Source organism: Parasteatoda tepidariorum, chromosome 4, assembly GCF_043381705.1.
Source record: "Parasteatoda tepidariorum isolate YZ-2023 chromosome 4, CAS_Ptep_4.0, whole genome shotgun sequence".
NCBI lineage: Eukaryota > Metazoa > Arthropoda > Arachnida > Araneae > Theridiidae > Parasteatoda > Parasteatoda tepidariorum.
In genome coordinates, this window is record NC_092207.1 from 98,539,399 (window position 1) to 98,562,728 (window position 23,330).

Genomic DNA, 23,330 nt, shown 5'->3' on the forward strand with positions numbered 1-23,330 from the left:
ATGCTTCAAAGCTATTCGTTCATAAATTTTTAAAAAAATTAAGTCAATATAATAAGAAACATACAGGATGAACAAACAATATAGAAATCTTTTTGTTGAAAAATAAAAACGTAATGCAACTTACTGCAAGTCCAAAAACACTGGTGCATCCATCTACTCTATAAAACATTGCTTCTGGTCCTCTGGAATGCAGGTGCAGCATTGCATTTAAACATGCTAAAGAGGCTGGACCACTATACAAAACAAAAATTTTCATATTATGTACTGTTTGTCTACGATAGGTACTCTGACCGCCACAAAGTCTGCGGCAGTCTGGTGCTATGGAAACAAGAGGGCATTTTAGGGAGGGTAGCTTCAATTATTGCTTGTATAGGATTGCTTGTAGGGCTAATACAATAGACCGAAGAAAGAAGTCTCCTTTTCTCCCATCGAAACCAATCCCTAAACCCCCCTCACCCCTACTTGAAATAATCATACCTCGTTACCATAGTCACCGCCACACCTCCAGACAAATGTCTAACAGAGTACCTATCGTAGACAAACAGTATGTATCATGATAATATATATATTTCATATTATATACATCATGAAAAAATCATATTTAGTATTGATACAGTGTTCTCCCAAAGCGTTTTTAGAAGGGCCTTGGTCCCTATTAAATCTGCCCTCCTTGCTCTTTGTGTAAAAATAAAACCTTAAAAACACTGCCTTTTTATTTTATTTTCAGGAAAAGGTTGTTTTCTTAACTACCTGTTTCATTGAAAAGTCCACTTCTGATTTATTTAGTTACAGATAATCATATAAATTTTATTTTTAATTTCATTCCTTCATTTTTGTAAAAAAGTTTTCTGATGTTGTCTAGTTATATAGTTAAAACTCGTGCGATATTCGGTTCCAGAAATATCCACATCTTTTACTTGGAGTTTTTAATTAAAAATGTATAGCTTGCCTTAAATTCTTTTTCAAAAGCTTCAAATTTTTATGTCACTTTGATAATGAGTGAGAATTACTTTTTAAAATATACAAATAAAATAGTGTAAGAAGGAAATTGAAATTCAAATTCAGTTATTACATAATATTACACATATTAATAAATTTAAACAGTGATAAGTGAGTGCCTTTTCAAAACTCAAAGTGCCCTAGGGAGAACTTTGGTTGGAAATATAATTCTAACAAATTTTATGAATTAAAAGAATATATGAAAGAGATCTTTTGAAAAAGTGATCTAGTATTTTGGTGCATGTCCAAATGTAACAACTTAAACAACATTTTAACAAACGATAAACTAAGCAAATATTTTAAAATATTTTCTTGTGCTTTAATAAAACTTTTTGCAACAAAATGTATTTTGTTACACGTGAAATAGTAAACAGTCTTAACAGCAATGTTAATAGTTTCTCCCATAAATTTATAATGTTTAAAATTATCTGAATTTCAAAAATTCAACAAAAAAAAATTTTTTTTGCATAAGAAGTGAATATTTACTGCATATGATACCAGTAAAATTTTAAAATAGCTGTAGTTAAAATTACTGTTTGCACGTTCAAAATTAAGATACAAGTTGATTCAATACAATTTTATTAGAATTTTAGAATGGAAGAACTTGTTAGACATTTCAATGGATTGTAGAAAATGAATTATAAAATGCATCACAAAATTAGGTAGCTCTTTGCAAAATAAGGATGATGGGTTACAAAGCATCACTTAGCATGTTCTTATAAAAAGATTGTAATAAAAACAGACTATTGAGAAAAATTATAGAGACATATTTAACAATTGAAAGACGGATAAGGCCAATTTGGCTCCTCACATTTTTTTTTCTTTCTTTCCTTTTAGTTCTAAAAATAACTTGAGGAAAGTGTTGAGTATTTCTGACTTTTCATAATGTGATCCATTTTAAGCGCTTATTATATAGTTCAGATGTCAGCGTCATAGAAACATATATAGAGAGAATTTTATACCTAGAATGAAAGAGGAGCAACAGTGGCCCCTTGGCCTTTTGGTAGGTATCACTTAATCCAAGGAGGTTTTGAGTATAAGGTACCCTTAGGTAAATATAAGGTACAGCAGTTTCATTGAAAAAAAAATAGTAATTCAACATATCAATAATATTTTTTATAGAAAAAATGTAATTTAGCTATCCAAAAAACTATGCCTAGTTGAAAAGTCAGTATCCCATTTAATCAAATATTTCGGTTAAAAAAATTTTAAAAAATACCATAGAATTTCAATGATTAAATATATTTTACATAAACCAGGGGTGCACAACCTGCGACCTGTGGGCCACATGCCGAGCGACAACTGTTGTGTGAAGCCCGTGAGAGCTTCTGAACACAAGGAAAGACAATTTAATAAAAAATAATAATAATAAATGTTGAATATTTTGAATTGCATATTTTAGTCCTAAATTTGTTGATGTGCTTAATTTGCACAAACTCCATTGTAAATCTATGTTTCTCGATCCCTTTTTCTGCGCTAATTGTTTTTGAATTATCAGTGATTTTCAAAAAACCAAATATTTTTATATAATATTACGATATGCCATTTTGAATTTGAGTAATCACTTTTTCACTCGCTTTATTTTTGCCGATTTCGTTACAAATCCAATCATTTTTCGATTATTTGCTTACATTTTTTCGGGGGGGGGGCAGTTATAACTAATTTCTATGTGTTTTTAAAAATTCAGATACATTTAATAGGACATTACAGCTCGTGAGCTATAAATCGTGCATTTAATTTATCACTATTCGACGTGATGTATTTGCACGGATTTCATCATAAATCTAAATAATTTTTTTTCTTCTTTTAAAGGCAGTTATTTCTATGCTATTCCACGTGATATTAAAAATCTAGTACTTTTATCAAATTTATGAAACCTTTCATTAAGTATTAAAACCAAATTAAGTATAATACCAAATAAATATTGCATCCTATTTTTTACTATAATGGTTCTGTTATAATTTTTGTTAAATTTTCTTTAAGATAATATTTTACAACTTATATTACTCATTAAATTATTTATTTGGTTTTTATACTTACATTCTGCAAGCTTCGCATATTTTTTAAAATTTTATTTTAAAATGAACTTTTGTATCACATGATATGATTAAAAAGGACCTTTTCTTTTCCCCAATATATATAATGCAGTGTTTTCTCTAAGAGATTTTTTTAAGGGCGGCCCACCTGTCTGCAGTTTGATGTCCCCTATTGGCCTTTTTTGTAAAAAACAGCAGCCATTCAATAAAAATACAGCCTTTTTATTCATAATCCATTAAAAAAACAATTCATTGTCTAAATAAAAAATACACACAATCAAAATTATTTGTGTTTATAGGTTTAATTCTGATTACTATAACAAATATTTTTTCAGAATTATTTTCAAATGCTTTTTCCACCAGCTTTTTGTTCAAACGATCTGTGTATTTATTTTGTAATTGATGGCTTCACCTTATGAGTATCGATAAGATCGATCCGTGATATGCGTCGCCTCGGGCTGACGTGGAATTCTTAAATTTCCTCATGGGAGCAGGCCTAGTATTACAAGTTATAACTGCACCTACTTTCCATGCATCTAATTATAACACTGTAAGCAGACAATGTTGTCTGGTATTTTAGGTCTGTTATAAATGTATATTAACTAACATGTCTTTACTGCACTGGCTCTCATTGTTTAATTAACTTAACCCACTAGTCATGTAAAAATTCTTTGTGCTATAAATATATCTGTCCATAATGTTTATTTAAATTTAATGCATAAATTATGTAACTTGCAGTTCAAATTTCTAATGCTTTAAATAAATTATGTTTTAACATTCTTTGGATGTTTCTCTGTTAGTTACAAATAACCATGGTCTTCTACCATCAGCTAATGCTGGAATGCTTGATTTCCCGTACGTAATTAAGGGCTTCATCACTTCTTACTTTCTGCTTTTCCCATTAGAATCAACGGTTTTGAGGTTTGCAGAAATTTGCTAATTAGCACAAGACTCACATGCCTGATCATCACCTAAAAACCTCTAGAAGGTACACGGATCATGGTATGTGAAGCCCTAGTCTTGGTTACCAATACTCTATAACTGTGTTTATTATTAGCAGTATTATTCAATAAATAAATTATCAATAATAAGTACAGAAACAAAAAATTTTTAATGATTTTCCAAAAAAATAAATATATATTAAGTTATTTAAATTACTTGTTAGTAATAATATTTAAATCAGTGTAATTTTAATCAATCAACCACGATTAAAAGTTATTAACTAGTTAAAAAATGTATAGAAGAACGTGAATAATACATACATTTATAACATTTTAAATAGCGAAAGAAAATCATTTTTACCTGACATCTTTTAATCCTTTAGCACGAATGACATTAAAAATCTCTTTGTCTCCCAATGGAGTTTTTGGGTAAAGTTCTAAAGCCTGAAACAAGAGAACATAATATTAAAATAACAACCATAAACTCACACTAAACTTATCATAAGAGATCAACCCTAATTTATTTATTTTTAAGAAATAAAAATACAGCGAAGAATTGATGCATATAAAATCAATTTGAATTATTTTCAGATTTTAGGCCCATAAGATTATCAAAAAAAATTTTTTAATTTGATACTGCCAAGAAATTAAGGGGGAGGGGGATAAAAACCTGTTTTTGGATCTAGGATGGTTAGGAATTGCTTTTGCTACCATATTTTTTTTTCCAAGTAGTTTTTTTTTATTTTTAATTTAAACCCAATATAAGTTATTTGTACTTGTGTTGCAGGTAAACTGCTTTGTTATATGATAAGAAATTTCAGGGTACACACTCAGAAGGCTGAAATCAGAGGTATAATCTTAAATCAAATATGTTTTTCTCGAAAACTTTAGCAATTTTATTATTCCTAATTTCTATATTCTGTATATTTTTTCGAAGATATGGCAATTATTCCTAACTGATTTTTTTTTAGGTACCACAGAACACAGTTTGCTTTTGTCTTTACCAATGATATCTAATTTTTCTATACATTTTTACCACTAGATATTTGATGTTAATTTTGTTTAATGAGTTGATAGAAAAAAATTCTGCTAAATCTTGGTTAAAGGAGGATAAGGATGAATATAACATTTAACTAGGTTAGTTGTGGTCACAATGTTTCATAGTCACCAGATGCTTAACTTGCATCCTAAACAGCCTCTTTTTAACATAACTCACAACAATATGTTAATGCCTTTTTAAATGCTTACCTTTGTGCATATCCTCATGTTTGAAATATGATGAATGGTGTACATGTACATACCTAAAATATCTGTAGTTATGTTCCATATAATGTGTTATTCTAATGTGTTCATCAAAGATAAAAGGTAATTTTTAAAACAGATTTCAAACTATTAACTTAATAATCGTTTGCCTTAAGAAGCTATTTGTTTTGTTGTTATCACTAATTAAGACTTCAGTGATGCACTTATTTTCTGGAATGTATGTTCATAAGTTTGGTCTTTCAAAACAAGATTGCTAGTTTAATTTAAAACTGGAATTTTATCACTCGTAAGGAAAAGTCCTTTTAAAAATTTGCTCTTTTTTTCCATTTAAAAAAACAAAATTGCATTTATTTTAAGGTAAGTGAATTAAGAGATATATATTTTAAGATTACAGAAAAATTATTTATTTAAATAGCATCAATATCTAGTAATAAAATATAATTTTTGTTTACAAACTTATAGTTACTTCTTTAAACTAGTCATTTTTACTGGTAAACTAGCAATTTCATCATGATAAAACATAATTTATGGATGTTTTGAATTCAGATGTTAAATCAAAACAAAACAGGGCATTAATAATAATTAGAAAAGAAATAATCCTGTAGTTGGTAGGGAAGAAATAAAATTCTGTCTTTTCAATTTAAAAAATAATTTATTTGTATTTAACTCTTTAAAAGTTAAAGCATCGATTAGAGAAATTCATTACCATACAATCAATTATACTAAAGAGAGAAATAAAAGGATATAATTAACTATGAATATTCATAATTCAATCTGAGCTGTCACTAATCTAGCCAAATGTTTGAAATAAAATAAAGAATGAAGTGAAAAAAGTGCCGATGACATGCATTTTTTCACCCTTAATATACCAAGCACGTAAATATTTACCGATTTTGTAAAACACTGATTAATCTCCCCCCTCAATTTTTGAAGAAATCCTTGGAAGGGGAAATCAAGGACACCGAAGCAAAAGATAATAAATAAAATAAAATTCGATTATATTTAATTCAAAATTATCCATCACTATTCAAATTAGTGTCATATAAAATCAAAGGTTCTGATTCATATTCACACAATTTAAAAATTACACAAAATTATGACTCATATCCCTGCATTGGTGAAAATCTAATATCGCAATTGGTTTCACATGATTTTAATATCAAATATCACATCTGATATCTGCACAATTACAATTTGTTTCTACACGATTTAAAGAAATCAAGAATTGCCATTCGTAATCGTGCTAATTTGAAAACTACCTATGGTGATTCATATTTTTATGACTTAAAACTACCCATCGTGATACAAATAAACGTGATTTAAAAAAAAAAAACACTGTGATTATTATTCCTGGGTTTTTAAAGATCGAACATCACATTTTGTATTAACACACATTTTTACATCTTAACATTTAAAATCAGTCCTAAATTTATCAACTACTTGGAGTTAATTACAAAACTACTTACATTTTGTAGTTAATAACAAAATTCAATTGTAATTTTCAAAGTGTAAATGCTTTTGCTTGAACAGTTTTGGAATGTTATTCCTCAATGAAAAGCTAATTAAATGAAATAATAAAACAATAAAAAGCAAACAGCTATCAGAAAAGCTTTTTTCTGCAGTATTCACTTAACAATTCATTTTAATTTTCTTATATAATTATCTTAAATTTTTCTGTTGATTATCTTACTTTTCAATATTTGTATCTTTTTGCAAAGTGAAAGTGCAAGGTTTTTGTATTTGTAATTAATTTTTGATAAACAATATTGTGGGTAGAATTCTTTCTTTCTGTTAATGTTTTAAAATAAAAAATTTCTGAGGTCTACAAAATAATTCATTTGTTTTCATATAAAAATAATCTAAATTAAAATAGATTTTATTTTGAGTCTAAAAATTGTGCTTTTTTAAAATTCCTTTTAATTAATTTTATAACCTAACTGCATGATGCCAATCGAATAAAAAATGAGAAAAATCTTTCGCATTATTTTTTTTTTGCTAATTTTTAATAATAAAATTTTTTAAACATACAGCTAAGAACAAATAATTCAAAAGTAAGAGGTTTCTTTCCTGACAAAATCAAATATTCTACATTTCTAGTGATATAAATCACCAAGATAAAAAAAAATTGCAAAAAAATTAAAATGTTTCAAGTAATAAAAACTCACAATGCTTGGATGTTATGCAACAGAATTTAAATTATCATATATCTTCACTCATTTAACCCACTGGCGGTTTAGCAAATAGGCGAAATTGGGAAAATGTTTCTCCCCAATACACCACTTTTCTAACTAATAACGTGGGAAAACCGGTTTTGCAGATGCGGAGAAGACTGCAGGTTAAAATATGACTTTTTCCCTGCAGAACCATAAGTGGGTTAATAAAACATTTACTTAAATTCTAATGCCTAGATGAGACGATTTACAATTCAAAATTTATGTAATTTTCAGAACTAATTAATTTTAGAAATACATTTCTATAAAATTCAAATAAAACAAACATTAATTTAATATAATATACTATAACACTTTAAGAATTGCTGCAATTATAATTAGCTAAAATATGCTTTTAAATTTATCACAGAGCAATAAAAGAAAAATACTGCACTAATAAAATAATTTCACACTAACCTAATTGCAAATTACTACATTAATAAAAAAATCAACTATTGATGAAAACAAACATTTAAAATATAACTTTTAAAACAAAATACTAATGTTAAATCACTTAATTTATTACAAATAAAACATCAATATTAATAGATTTAATTAGAAAATTAAATTCATTTTAAAACAATGTTACATATACATCAGATATTAAAATACAAAATTGCATTAACTAGGATAAAATCCTTCAGATTTTATAAAACTGAAGAAATAGTTTTCTACTGAAAAAATGCATCTATTATATTAAAAACAGACTTGTAAATAAATATTTACCTTAAAAATAAGTTTATTTAAATCTACGAATAATAATAATAAATAAGATTTATAAATTTGCAAAAAAATTTCACGTAAACATTTAAGGAGAAAATATCACTTTTAAGTAAGTTTCGTTTTCATATTTTATTTAAATTTCGAAGTTTACGTTATAGCATACATAATTAACAAAATTAAAACAAAAATTAACAGTAAAACAACCTACTTAAAAAATAGTATAAAATAGTTTCAAGAAACAAATATTGATACATGTCATATGTAGTAAAAAATAGAGAATTTACGAATGTAAATACAAACGATTAATGAGCTTAATTTCATAAACATATCTCATAATTAGGACCAAGTACAATATAGGTAATTTTTTAAAAGAGTTATAAAATATTTAAAATTCATGTAATAGAAGCAACGAAGCACTCAAACAACATTTAAATCGACTGACTGACACGAAGAAGAAAATCACTTTTGCGACTATTTAACTTACGAGCTTCGCCGCTTCAGTCCATGTTCGAGCTTTCTTTTTTCTAGCTTGTCTTTCTTTCGAAAGTTCGAATTGCATTTTCCCGGGTACACAAATAACCATTAGTGAATTATGTATCCTGGCGATCGCCGATACATAAAAAATAATGTTAAAAACGCAGTAAACGTAAGCACTTTGTCAGAATCACTAAGTCAGCCATTACGTCCGCCATGACACTATTAAGACAACAATGTCACGTGACTGCCTATTCAAGCTATCCTGTTGATAGTCGATACGATTTCTAATTTTGTCTGCATTTCAATGAAAAGTGTACAAATACAAATTTCATTACCCAAATTGCATTGAAATTAAGCAAAACAATTACAAGTATTTTGCAATAATGTTTATTTTAAGTTAAAAGAAATAGTAATCGATTATACTGGGATGAAAAATGTGAACTCTTTCTTTTTAAGTAAAATTCAAAAGTCGAAATGAAAACGAAACTATACGGAAACTCTCAAAACAAGAATCGTTTTATTTGAGAAAATGTATGCTTTTACGAAAGATAACTGGTAGAAAAAATAAATATTCTTATCGTTAATTTTTGACTTACTTTTAATTTTCATTTTCAGTCTAATTTCCCTCTTTTATTATTATTTTTTTACTGTTTTATCTAAATGCCTTTTTTGCTGGAATTTAAATTTATAGTATAGTAGATTGAAAGCTTTTGTTCCTAATTTATGCTTATTTGAACCAGTTTTCCTGTATCATATAATCATTTCTATATGATAAATTAAATGAAGTGACACAGATCCAAAATCCATACGTGGTTGGCTTTAGCATTGCGCTCCCCAATTAAACCTTAAAAATCTTATCCTTTTTCAGTATAAACTGTTATAATTAAAGATCTTGGAGCGTAATATTGGAATGTATTCGTCAATTATTTTATAATATTTAAATTCAAAACTGAGGACTTTGGCGAATTAGCATGATGATGCGTAGCACAGCACATGCGCAGGCAACTCCTCTCCTCTGAGTTTTTTTCTTTTTTTTAAAAAAAAAAATAATAATTTACTTTAATAAATAATAGCAAACAAGATGCCTGACTAATGAATTTCAATTATAGTACTAGCTTCTTTTTAATTTTCTCTCTCTCTCTTTTGGAGAAAATTTTAAAAATGTCAAGTATCACCATATTTTGGTGTGATTAAAAATAATTAAGAAATGCATTTAAATTTGTATACCCTATTGGAATATTTTTAAATAAATGAATTTGGTTCAAAATATGTTTAAACATCCAACTACAACAAATAATAACAATAAAAAGGCTATTAATAAAATATTTGGTTTGACTGTTAACATTGCACTAGAGCTACACTATTGTGTTATTGCTGAGAAAATAAACCCAATCCTTTATAGTCATGCTAAAAATACTTACCAATTAATAACTATTCGGAATTTTATTACTATTGTGTTTGAAAATTATTACAATTTATTAATATTTTACATTAATAATTTATTTTAACAATTTAATGTATAATTTCATAAAGACATTTAAATTAAATTTAGCATATTTGTACACAATTTATTTAGAAATTTGTTTTGAAGTTTTTAAAATACAGGATTTTGATTTAAAAACTTGTTTAAACTACTAACAAGTACCTTACAAATAATAACAATAAAAATGTAGAGAATTAAAAGAATACATACTTTTCTAGTGGATAATTTATTTATTAAAAAGGCTACTAATAAAACACTTATGGCTGTTAACGTCACAATATATACATATATATGGCGGATATAATCGTGTGAGCTGATGAAAAGATATCTTCTATGTTCCGGATTTTTATTAATTTTTTTCTCCCGGTTTCTTATTTTTCTTCTTCCCCCTCTTTTAATTGTTCTGTAATTTTTGTCCATGTTTTCTCTACAATTTGAACTTATTTTATGAGTTCTATTTACTTGCAGCTTTTGCGCAGTAAATAAAACTTATTTTTCTTAATTTTCTCTCTTTCTTTTTTGTATTTATTTATTATGCTATATATTTATATTTCAATAAAGATATTTAGATTAAAGTTAGCATACTTTTTAATGATTCTTTTTTTTTTTTTTTTAAGATTCTTAAGACTTTTTCAAAAAAAAATTTTTTTTTCTTCATTTAATATAGTATTTATCCACTATAGATTATGGATCAATATTTAAGTTTAATAACTGATATTTCAGGAGTGAAATTGTTGTTATAGAACATATTTAAAAAAAAATTAGTACTCTAATTCAAGTTCGGCTCCATAATTCTCTATATGGTACTGAGTACAATTTTTTCAAAAATTTGAATGCTCGTATTTATTTTTCTTAAAAAAATTTATAAAATAAAAAGTTATGTCAATTAAGTAACTATCAAATCAAATTTCGTTGAATGTAATGTTATACGGATGTAACATAGGTTACAAGAAGAACTAATCTAAATCAAATATGTTGTTTGCATTTAGCATATTAAAATATAGTTTAATCGATGGTAGAGGTAAATTTGGCAATTGGGAATTTTGTACACATTTTAGAAGAAACAACTACCTGATACATACTTACACAAAATTATAAATTACGTTAAGAAAAAAATATATACACTATAAATAAAAATGAAAAGATAAATTACAGTTTTATTGACTTAAAAATTTACAATGATTGTAGGTTTATTTTATTTTTTAATTGTAAAAGCACAAGATTTTGCATAATTGGTCCTTGTGTATCGAAAACGCTTGAAATAAGCGTATAAAAAAAATTACGAAAAAAAAATCAGTAATTTATCGGCTAACATGAATTAAAATTAGTTCTTATAACAGCGAATTTCTCGGAAATGTATGCGGACATGTGCATTTCATCGTTTGCTGAATGTTAAGCAATTATATAAACGGATTTTAATATTTATATTTCAGGAAGTAAATATTGGGAGAGATAATTACTCAAGTTTTCACACACGCAAATAAAAAAATTTTTTCCTTTAAAATAGTCCAATTTACTTGGTTATTATTCCCGAAATTATATCCGATTCATTATTATCGAAAACTTCAGAATTTAAGGATATACAACACTGTGCAAAATTCTGGGTACAATTTGGAGTCATAATTTTGATACCGGTCTATACCGAAATGAATTGATTTTTTTCTTAAAACATGTTATGAAAGAATATGTTAACTCTTATGTCCAGGCACTATATAATGAATTGTGAGATTTATTATTCTTAGAAAATTTTGACCAATTTTAAAACTACACTTTTTTTATCACGCGAGCGAGTTTTGGTTGCCATATTCAATTTAATCTGGATAATTCGACATTTGCGATTATCGACTCACACGAAATTTATCTTTTATTGATCATTTTCCTACAAAATTATCAAGAAAATTTGAAGAGGTTTGCAAAACTATTAACAGATTTTTTTCAAAAGAATTTGTGTGTAAGCAATTCATAGAACATCTTGGCAATTCTGAAGTTCATACTATTTGAAATTGTTTTCTCTATCATGCAATGTGATATATATATATTTAGGTTTTTCAACTTTTGAAAGTATACTTTAACTGTTTTCTTCTTTTTTTTGTGTAGAATTCGAAATTTCATTAAAATATTCAACTGTTTTTAAAATTGTCGTTTTTGAAGTTTTCTGTAGTAATCAGGAAGGTTTGATTCAAAGTGCTTGTTTGACTGACAACTCCTCTTAATTTCCATAGGCAGTCAAGGAGATTTTGATATTCCTCAATAGTGATTCGTCAGAATTTACCAGAATTTTTCTTCGTTTAAATATTAATTTGTGGTACACAATAGGCATACTTTTTATACTTCATTTAAAATAAGAATTCAAAACATATATTAAGGGCTGTGATTGTGGAACATCCTGTTAAGCCAAATTCAATTTACCTCATTTCTCAGATAGATGCACTAGATGGAATGTTAAGAAGAAAAAATATTGCATAAGTGAAGAAAACACTCCTATATATCACACAAATTTATTAATATATTATACACAATTACAGGACTGAGCAAATACTTCTGAAATAAAATACATTTTAAAATATTCAAAAATATTAATATATAAAATAAGAAGAAATTAATATTATTTCAACATTTAAATAACAATTTTCAACATGAGTATGCATGGAAAGTGTGAAAGAAAATTTCCCTTTTTAGATCTGAGGAATGTAAAAGGAAATGCTGCATAGGGATATTAGTTGCTTTTTTTGAAACAAAAATGCTCAGACATCTACTAACTACACGTAAAAAAAAGCTGTAAAATTTAATGAGCATTAACGAGAATATTAAGATAGTTCTTTAAATAGTTTTCTCAAACCTAGCAGAACTTTTTTTTCTTTAAATATAATAGCGATAAAATACATCTGAAGCATTTCACTTTTAAGCTTCAACACCTAATGTTGCACTATACAATGACTTACACAAATTACAAAGCTCTATTCAAATAGCTTTCACAGCATTCATTTGACCTAAATAAAAACTGCCTAATTTAAATATCGCACTTAAAAAATGCCTAAAATTATCACCAGGACCTTAACATTTACATAATTTAGCATTATTGCACAAATGTAAACATTTTTTACCAAACGCTGCCAATTAACCCGCTCATTAAAATCATCCGAATAATTCTTATTGTATGGAAATTCAGAAATTTAATTTTTTTCTTATTATTTAGTCACAATTGGAAATTTAAGACCCTATTCTTAACTTTAGTCATTTTAATTTTTTCGAGTTTCAATCTCTGAAAAATTAATAAACATTAACTTAAAAAAAAAAAAAAAAAATTTAAAAAGACTAATAATATAAACTGAGTTTTTGATGAGATGCCTGAGCATTTTGATACTGCAGTATTTGATAAAAATCAATTAGCAATAGCCTTTTTTTACGCTCAAGTCTAAAAATATCTACATCACAATTAAAATATTATTGCCAAATATACAGTCAAAGTGTGCTATGAAAAGCAACATTTGCATTTATTTATATGTATATGTATCTAAGAGGATTAATTAGCTGCCGTATTTTTTATTTTTTTTGAATGACTTTGAAATTACGAAAAGTAAACAGGAATGAAAAGATCGGGTCCCTGATACTGCAGTCTCAGTTTAAGTAAAATATAATACTGATGTTGTGGATGATTTTATTATAAGGTTTAAATTACACTTTGAAGATCAATTTGGCTTACATTTTTTCTTTAAAATTAAATTTATGAATTTTTAATTTGCATTTATGTATCTTTAGTTTGCATTTAAGTAAATTAAATCAAAACCATTTGAAGAAATTGCAAAGAAACTGGTTTTTATTTAATTGAAAGCAACCAGGTTCTGAAATTGCAAAAATAACATTGAAACATCATCATATTAAATGATAAAATAGGAACTTATATTTTCTTTTTGCACCCCATAAACTCTTTTGCAAAAAAAGTTGAAGCAAACAGAAAATCTTTTAGCAGTGTGACTATGCTTTTTTCTTTCTTCCAAATTTTCTGATGTGTTTTTAAATAAATGCTCAATATTCCTTTTTAAATAAAATAAACAAAAAAAGAAATAATGAAAGTTCTTGTGCAAGCAAAACAACATGTATAAAGATTATATAAAATTTCAACAGCTCAGAAAGTGTGCATATGTTCATATAAAAAATAACTTGGCTTAATAAGCTGAAAAAATAAATTCGATTTACTTTTCAATAAATAGTGGTGATAAAATGGTGGCAAAACATAAAACTTTTGACACTCAAGCAAAATATAGACATGGATGGACGAATGTCTTAAGCAGATATATTTGCAATAATATGGCAGGAATGAAAAGCAGCAGTTTATTAGATTAGATATAAAATACCAATAAACAATGTGTGTAAAATGAAAATTGACAAGAATTTTCATATCAAAATATATCATTCATGCATGTAACAAGAAATAAATCAAATCAAATAAAGTGCATAATAAATATAGATATCACAGCATACAAATTTTTCAAGTAACATAAAGTTGGAGAAGAGTTGTAAAAAAATCTATAATATTCAAAACAAAAGGTTAATTTTAAGACTAAAAGGAAAATGTTATAAATTTCAAAGCTTTAAATAGAGCAGTATATTCAAAAAGTTAAACTTCTAAATATGAAAAAGTACATAATACACTGAACAGAATAAATTATTTTGAAAGCTAAAATGAGAAGTATAAAATAGCTATAAATGTATAGAAACTTGGAAAAGTTTTTTTTAAATGGTAAATAGCAACTTGTTTATAAATTATTCAAAATGAAGAGGAAAAAAACAGAAATATTTTAACATAAATATAGGTAATATGACTAAAGCAATTGAATACATATTTATCAAATAACTCTTGAAAGTAATAAAAATATATAGCAAAAAAATTCATGTTAGAAGTCACTGCTTATTTTTCTATTTATGTTAAAATTAAGCAAAAAAAAGTAGTTCTTGAAAATAAGGTTTTAGCCTAAGAAAAAGAATTTAAAACGTTTAAGTCGTCAGGCAATTTAGTAAAAAATAATAAAGCTTTTGAAAAACTAAATATTTCCTTTTTGCAAAACAGTGATATTCTTTAAAAACTTTGTAATATTTTAGCCAAAAATAAATAATTATTTAATTTTAAAGAGCTAAATTTTAACGAAATTAGACCAATTTTTAAAGAATAATTTTAAATACATGTATATATTTAAGGTATATAGTATTACAAGAAAAAAAGTAATGCATAGTACATTCATGTATACACATTGTTTAATATTTTAACTTATCTAATTTGTAGTTTTAAACTTATTTATGACACTGTTTAAAATATTAAAGCAATTTTAATTTTTCTCTGGACATTTTGTTGTAAATACTGAAACACTCTTTTGATTTTTAATATTTATGACTTGAACAATAATACTTTATCTAAAACTTTTGCTCAATTAAATTTAGAATAAATAACAAAAAACTACTTCAGCTCGAACTCTTTCTTGCACATATGCTGTTTCAGTAAGCATGACTAAAATTGCCAAGGTTCTCAGATTTCTAAGCTTCATTTTAATTTTTTCAGTGTAAAATATGAAATTGAAATGTCTAAAAAATGCAATGAATACAAATTTTGACAGATGATGATGATTGTGCTGGATCTAACTAGTCATTTAGCAGTAAACAAAATTGTACTTTGTAACAGTTCCTTTTTGAAAATATGTGCGATTTAAATACTTGCATAAAGCCAAGAATAATACCAAGTAGTTAATATTTACAGTAAAGAAATATAAAATTGGTTTGTAACAATTTCTAGTTGCAAGCAACCATGACAAAACAATAAATATAATTTCATTTTTCAATGTTTTTTTCTTCATATAATGATAAATAACCCTCATAATAACAGTAAAAATATTAGTAGTAGAAACCTTCCTTTATACAGAAAATGACAAATATAACCAATTTTTAATTTTTTTTAACAGTATAAAAATAATCATGGTTAAAAGTATTTCCTGATTAACTACACCACTTTAAAAAATTTTCAATTTACATAAGACTATTCTTCTCAGAAGTGTGAAATAACTACCTTTTTTTTTTTAAACAACAATCAGTACCTAATATTAAATTCTGAGAATAATTTACAAACTACACATTTTGTACAGTTATTAGTATATTTTTTTGTTTACTTTAATATATCACATAATGCAATATAACAGCTACAATTTTTTATCATTTCTAACTTTTATCACTTTCATTTCGATTTTTGAAGAGTATATTATCACTACAGGATAATTACACTTTATAAGTGTGATTGGCTGATTTTGTTAATTTTCAATGTGCTGTGAAATATTTTTAACTCATTTTAAAATAAAACATTTACTAGAACTAATTTTTGAATGAAAGAAAATAAAAGATGGATTAGAAAAGTTATCAATGGTTTAAAATACATCGAGTTTAAAGTTTATTTTTAGAATTACAGGGACCCATGCAGAGTGCTGCTTAAATATTAAATTTAAGGAATGTTGACTAAATTCTATTGTGTTAACTTTCGTTTATAAGCAGTTATATACAACATCAACAGGAGATTCTTGATTGAGGGATTCTAATTTACAGTTTCATCTACAAAGGCAATGCATGCAACATTAAAGACAACCAAGACAGATCTTAAAATCGGACTTAAACTGTAGTGTGACGATATCTCCTGCAACTAATAAATAGAGCTAAGCAACATCGCTTACCATAAGCACCTTTTAAAAGAGACGCAGATGCAAGCAGGAACAACCATTAGCTTACTTTATTATTTTTGATGATGATTTGCCAGAAGTCCCCCAAAAAGATGCAGTTTGATTTTTAGTTCCTCACGCGAAAAGACTTGTGCAACCTTTTAGTGCACTGATCTGAAGAATATTTTGAAGTCTTATCAGCTGTTCCCACCTGCATCCTTTAGATCGGGTATATGTTGTATGTTTTCACAGAAGAGCACCAAAGGACGATATCTTGTGAGCAATCTATAATTGCGAGAATATACATACAAGCAATATTTCGTCCTCAGCAATATTTGGAATGATGAATTTAAACATACATATCATATTGCTTTACAAAGTGCATTCAAGTGAGTCATTTATACATACATGGCACTCTTTATTTATGAGTATTAAGAGATGTTATACAAGTGAAGCCCCAGATATGCAGTCAAATAGCAACAAAAATTAAACATGAAATGTGCATAGGTTCAGAACAGTGCTATTCATTTACACAGTGAGAAATTCGCGTAATTAGCACAACTGTAGTCTTTGGGTGGACAACTGGCATGTTCGTTTCACAACTGATGAAAAATGTTGTTATGACAGTTTCATAACACATTATGAATCTTTTTATGCTTCAAAATTATGTTAAACGTTTAAAATAATTAACGTGCAAAAAATTATAAAGACAAGAAATCTAAAAATTTAAATAGCAGGAACAGTTTGCTGGGGTTTCATTTATTTGAAGAGCCCTGTCTTTTACACCGTTAACTTTTTATAGGATTAACATTGCATTTCAATTATACGCCATTCACTTCTAACTTTTTTATCAAATGAATAAAACTCATTTTAACTAAACTTAAATAGATATTAAATAGAGGGTCAAAAATATTTAAAAATGTTAATAGTTTGATAAAATGAAATTCGATGGCAAAAGAAATGAAGCATATTGTTGTATATGACACAATAATGGATTATGAAGTAAGCCTGGGCACGGACAAATGAAGTAAAAAAACTGCTCATAAATGTATCATATGAGAGATATATCTGTGCTTTTTGACTGCATTTAAACAACACACACTCTGGAATGTGAAGGCTTCCGACACAATAAAACATGTGCAACCCGTTTAAAATACTCATAATATGAATTTGTGATGCTTGACAAAACTCGTTTGAGTAGATTGTACAAATGTTTGGCATCCATTTTTATTTCCTTTACAAAAATGAAACATCTTCAAACAACAACAATTTCACAACCATTTCTTCTTTTTATTTCACGAGACAAAAACATTAATTGTAATGTTTAAAAAGATTTTACTTTATAGCTTTTCAAAAAACAAAAGTGAATTATAATAATTCCTTACAATCACGAGACAACATCGATCTTTTACAAAAATACATTATTTCTTTTACAGTTGCAACAAGTGGCCAACTTTATTTTAGTATTTATCGGAATTTAAGAATCTTAATAGTTTATAAATTGAACTTTCACAAAATACAGCAACTACATTTAACACATGTAAAGAAATCAGAATCGTTTAGAACAGAAAAATATACGGCTTGATTAATGTAGCTATTTAACTCACTTGTTTAATAATAAAATGAAGAGGACAATTATGTATAAATTTCATTAATATGACTAGAATAAGCAATATATAGAATCATATCACTCTCAGATAAAGGCATAACACATAAAGACATGACTATAAAAATATAAATTCAGGACTAGAAAAATAATGAATAAATACTAAAGAGAGATGGCCAACTGGTACACAGAAAACACTCAGCTTTTGATATATCCTCAGAGAGCAATCCACCTGCAATGAAAGGGGAAAAAAATTTTTAAAATGAGTTTTATCTTACCTGAAGTAATATAATAATAATTCATATAAAATAATTATTTCAAATATGAGTTATTTTCTAGTAATAGAAAATGTTAAGGTTTAGCATAAAAATGTCAATTAAGCAAGTCAAACATGAATTTTCGTAAACAATTATTTTCAAAGATTTGCTCTGTGCACTAAATTAAATATATATAAAAAAAAAACTTCAGAGCATAAAAAAAAAATTGAAAGAATGTCATTAACAAAGGTTTGCCCCAAACAGTAAATTTTATTTTTTTAAGGTAAGACATAATTCATTTTTCTATTTTTAATAAATTTGAATTTAATTGGATATTCTTTAAAAAAAATTTCCTTAGAGATAACTATCAATTCCAAAGTGTAAATTTTTTTTAAGTATCTTTCTGTTCGCATGTTTTTAAATGGCACAGGCATAATTTTCAAACTCATAAATAAAAGTCCACATGTTAGTATAAACAGACTGTTTTAAGTAAACAAAAACTATTTTATTTTTGTTCCAATATTATAGTCAGTGTATTTATTGTGAGTATTATTACTGAAATATTGCTGAAATAAATATTTAACAACAAGTATTATTACTGAAATAAATATTTAACAAATTTGAATTTCCCCAATGATTTACAAAGAGCTTTGAGACTACATTCAGAATAAACATTAAATTAGCATTTATTTGTAATAATTTAGTTCTAATTAGGCTTAGCATTAAAAATTACAATTCCAAGGTGCTTTGAAAGTATAGTCAGGATCTTTAAGCAGATGAGTTTGAGATATTTTTATTTGGTAAAACCAATATGTACCAACCTATAAATAAAACACCCCCAAGTTTCACTATACATTAATTGCAATTTCATTAAAAATGCAAAAGAGAGCAAATTTTGTTTAAATTTGTCAGAGAACCATAACAGATAATGCAAGAAGTAAAAATTATATTAAAATTCCGACTGGAATTTGAGAATAAGGCAAGCCTATATTTTATAGATTAAAAATCTGAATCTATCAACAGAAAAAAAAACTATATTAGGTAATTCACAATTAGTTTTTTGGTGATTAACAATTCAATTAATAGTTAACAACAATCAATTAGAATATTAACCCTTTGAATTATTAAGAGTGCATCTTAGTACACGCATAAAAAATTTGATCAAGAATTGAAAAGAAACTAAAGAAAATGTACTTAAAAATATTATTTATGTATTTCAAATATATCGTTCCTTGCAATAAAAGGCATAGCTTGTTATACATAAACTATTATTTAAACAATTATAAAAATACAACTAGATAAAGGTATTAATAGTTACTAACAAAGTAATAATCATGATAAAGTAGCACTGTCTTTAGATGACTGCCGGCTCATAATGCTTTGATGGTCATGTCCAAAAACGGAATCATCATCTGTAGTGGACTGTTGAGAACTTTGTGCTAATAGAGGAGGACGGTGGGATTCAACCACTGCATCTGGCTGCAGAGCTGTTTTGTCATCAGTTTGAGCTACACAGGAGGAAGGGTTGTTATTTGTGGTTGAGGATGTGATGGGGCTTACAATTGGCACTGTGGCTAGGAGCAAAGGCAATCCCACAACAGAGTTGGCAAGCTCACTTTTTGAAGGCTGGGCAGGTGTTGCAGTTGTGTTTGCAACAACGGTAGTTGCGGGGGAAGAGGATCGGCCATGGCCATAGGTAGAGGTATTGGCGCAATAGGAAGGCACCCTATGTATTCTATGACCACCGTGCGCCGGGGATCCCGATGTCGTGGAGCCGTCGACAGGAGCCACGTCTTGTTGCGCAAAGAAATCACTGTCTTGAAAAGCGTGCCTTCTGTCTGGAGCTCCATCAGGGAATTGTAAAGTTCGGGATAGAGAGGGACTAAGGGGTTGATGTCTTTGCATACCACTACTCAACAATGTAGAATCAGGGCAATGAGATATGCTAAATGATGGAGATCCCCTCCCCGATGCAGAATCCGAATCGTCATCTAAACCAACAAATTTAATAGGTTGTGCGTGGGATTTTGAACCTGTTTTAGGGCCAGCAATTTTTAAAGCTTTAGAAGAAGGAACTGAAGATGTATAAGATGTAAATGGATCATGAATATTAGATGTTGATATTGGAACAAAAGCACTTCCACTAATCATATCTGAGTAATCTGGGGCATTTTTATGATCAGATATTAATTTTTCCGTTTCTTCTTTGTACAAAGAATCTTTTTTCAAGATTGATCTCTTTTTAGATGTATCTGGACTATTGAACTTCTTCATGGACGAACCTCTTTCTAACGATCCTCCAAGTAATGGACTCTTGTTCCCATTTTTTCTAACTGAAAATATTAACCAAATACATGTAAGATAAGAAAGTATATAAATAAGTTAATAACAATAGGAAATAACTTATAAAGTGTATCCTCTAAAACTTCATAAATTTTTTTTACAGTTTAGTGGACAGAATTAATGTTTTACAAGTAGCTACTTTTTTCCACAGTTTGTAGTGTGTAGTTTGATACAAAAAAACCTGTAGTTTGTAACAACTCCTGACAACTACTTTTAACGTTACTTTAGTAAAAAGACAAAGTTCAATTAATTTTTTTAATCTAATTGATGCAAGTTTTCAAGTCCACGAGCACAGCAACGAGAATGACTCAGTGGCCAAGCGCTTCAGAATTAGCATTACGTTTGCTTTTTAATAAGAAACACAAACAACTAACAATTTTAACATTTTTGGTGTTATCTTTTGGTGTTTTGGTGATATCTGTTAAAATTAGTTAACAATTTTAACATTTCAATTTTAAAAATTTAAACATATTCTGTGAAATTAAGAGTCACAAAAAATATATTTGGAGATTAAAAGATACTTTTTCTATTATAAGCATAGTAAATGCTTGGGGAATTCAGAATTTTTCATAGTAGTAGTAAGTACTTTATTTATACTGCACTAGAGCAGCACATTGGGCTATTGGTGATGGTCTGAGAAATATCTTAGAGGATGACCCGAAGACATGCCATCACAATTTTAATCCTTTACAGAGGGAGTGACTCCCCCCACTTTGGTAACACGATGACCTGTGTGAAGTCAAGCAGTTTACAGTGGATCAGTTTATCGATGTCCGATACTGCACACCTTCAGCCAATTCCCAGGCTGATTAAAGTGGTCCCTCACCCACTCACTGACCACAGCCAGTGATATTTAACTTTGGTAATCTCTTACAATCTTACACTGTGCGGTGAGATATTTTGAAATATCGAGGTACGAATGAATTTCTTATTAAAAACAGTTTCAAAATGCTCTACTTAACAAAGATTTTCACATGCTCTGTAAAATTATTGATATTTTTAACACAATCAGAAAAGAAAACAATTAATATAAAGATGATTTTTTTAACTTTTATTTAAAATATTTTCATAAATTTTTTTTAAATTCTTTTAAAGCAAGGGAATGATGTACATAGGGATACTTTTCATGTTTTAATTACGTTCAATGGTTATAATAAGAATAGCAATCTAAAGATAATATTTAAATACACAAACATTTTCTTTCATAATACATTTTCTCCAACACAAATAATTTGATAATAAAAATTGTTAACCACTTTTTTTGTTAACAATTGTCAAATAACAAAAAAATTGCAAAAGGGTCCCAACGTACATAAATTTGAACTGATTTCAAGTATACACTTTTTTTAAACATGAAATTAAAAAAAGGAAATACACATTGCAGCTATAAAATTCTACATATTACTCATAAATTTCAGCTAAAAAAAAAAATAGAAATTTAGAATTGCACATTTAAGTGTTTGACGCACTCCATTTGGAACAACAAAGTTATTCGTTCACTTTTTTGTGATTATTGCAATCGATTTACACTCAGTTTTTAAAAATTTTAATACAACATTATTGCAATTCATTAATTTTGATATTAGTAATCGCTTTTGACGCTCTTTATATAAACCGCTTCCATCTTAAATTCAAGTGATTTTTAAAAAAATCTTTTTTTGGCAGTTAGGGCTACAGATATCTATATTGCTTTCAAAATTACAATATTTTTAATAAGTTTTAACGTTTTTCATGCATCATTGAATTTAAATAAAAGCTTTCTCTTTTATTTGTGCAATCTTCATCACAAACTTTTACTTGTATTGCTATGCATTACCACATGGTTATTAAAATGTTGATATTTTAAGCAGTTATTACAAATCTCAAAAATCTAATTGTGTATTTAGTCACTAACCACTTTTCGATGCTCTTTATTTGTGCTGATTTTAGCGCAAGTCTAAATTATTCTTTAGTGGTTATTTCCGGGAGTTATTAAGTGGCACTACGCATTCCTATATGGTTTTGAATTGGCTTGATATGGTTTCAAGATTAATACACTTGATTTACGATTCGCACATTTGAATAATCTCTTTATTTATGCCAATTTCTTCAAAAATACAAGCGATATTTTAATCTTTTCTCAGCAGTTACAGTCTAGTTCTGCAAATAGTTTTGGAAATCTTGATATTTTTAATACATGTGAGTTTTGAATCGCACATTTATGTAACAAATTTTCAACATGCTTTATTTGTGTCAATTTTATATAAAATCTAACAAGTTTTCTGATAATTGTTTTGGGCGTTATTGGTATGTTTTCCCAC

The 23,330-nt window shown here is 27.3% G+C and overlaps 2 protein-coding genes across 6 annotated transcripts in view; both read right to left on the reverse strand.

Annotated features, from left to right (window-relative positions):
- The window catches only part of LOC107441205 (Additional sex combs), a 36,321-nt gene extending 27,374 nt beyond the window's left edge, over positions 1-8,947 (reverse strand). Inside the window, exons 1-3 of the mRNA XM_071180231.1 lie at positions 8,657-8,947; positions 4,338-4,420; positions 125-233 (exon numbers count right to left, since the gene is read on the reverse strand). Coding sequence (XP_071036332.1) covers positions 125-233; positions 4,338-4,420; positions 8,657-8,755 — 291 coding nt within the window. The 5' untranslated portion in view covers positions 8,756-8,947. The remainder of the gene's footprint in view (positions 1-124; positions 234-4,337; positions 4,421-8,656) is intronic.
- Positions 8,948-12,616: 3,669 nt separating this feature from the next.
- The window catches only part of LOC107441203 (potassium voltage-gated channel subfamily B member 1), a 42,393-nt gene continuing 31,679 nt past the window's right edge, over positions 12,617-23,330 (reverse strand). For all 5 annotated transcript variants that reach the window (XM_071180230.1, XM_071180226.1, XM_071180227.1 and 2 more), the window contains 2 exons: positions 20,010-21,020; positions 12,617-18,662 (listed from right to left, as the gene is read on the reverse strand). In XM_071180230.1, coding sequence (XP_071036331.1) covers positions 20,020-21,020 — 1,001 coding nt within the window. In that variant the 3' untranslated portion in view covers positions 12,617-18,662; positions 20,010-20,019. The remainder of the gene's footprint in view (positions 18,663-20,009; positions 21,021-23,330) is intronic.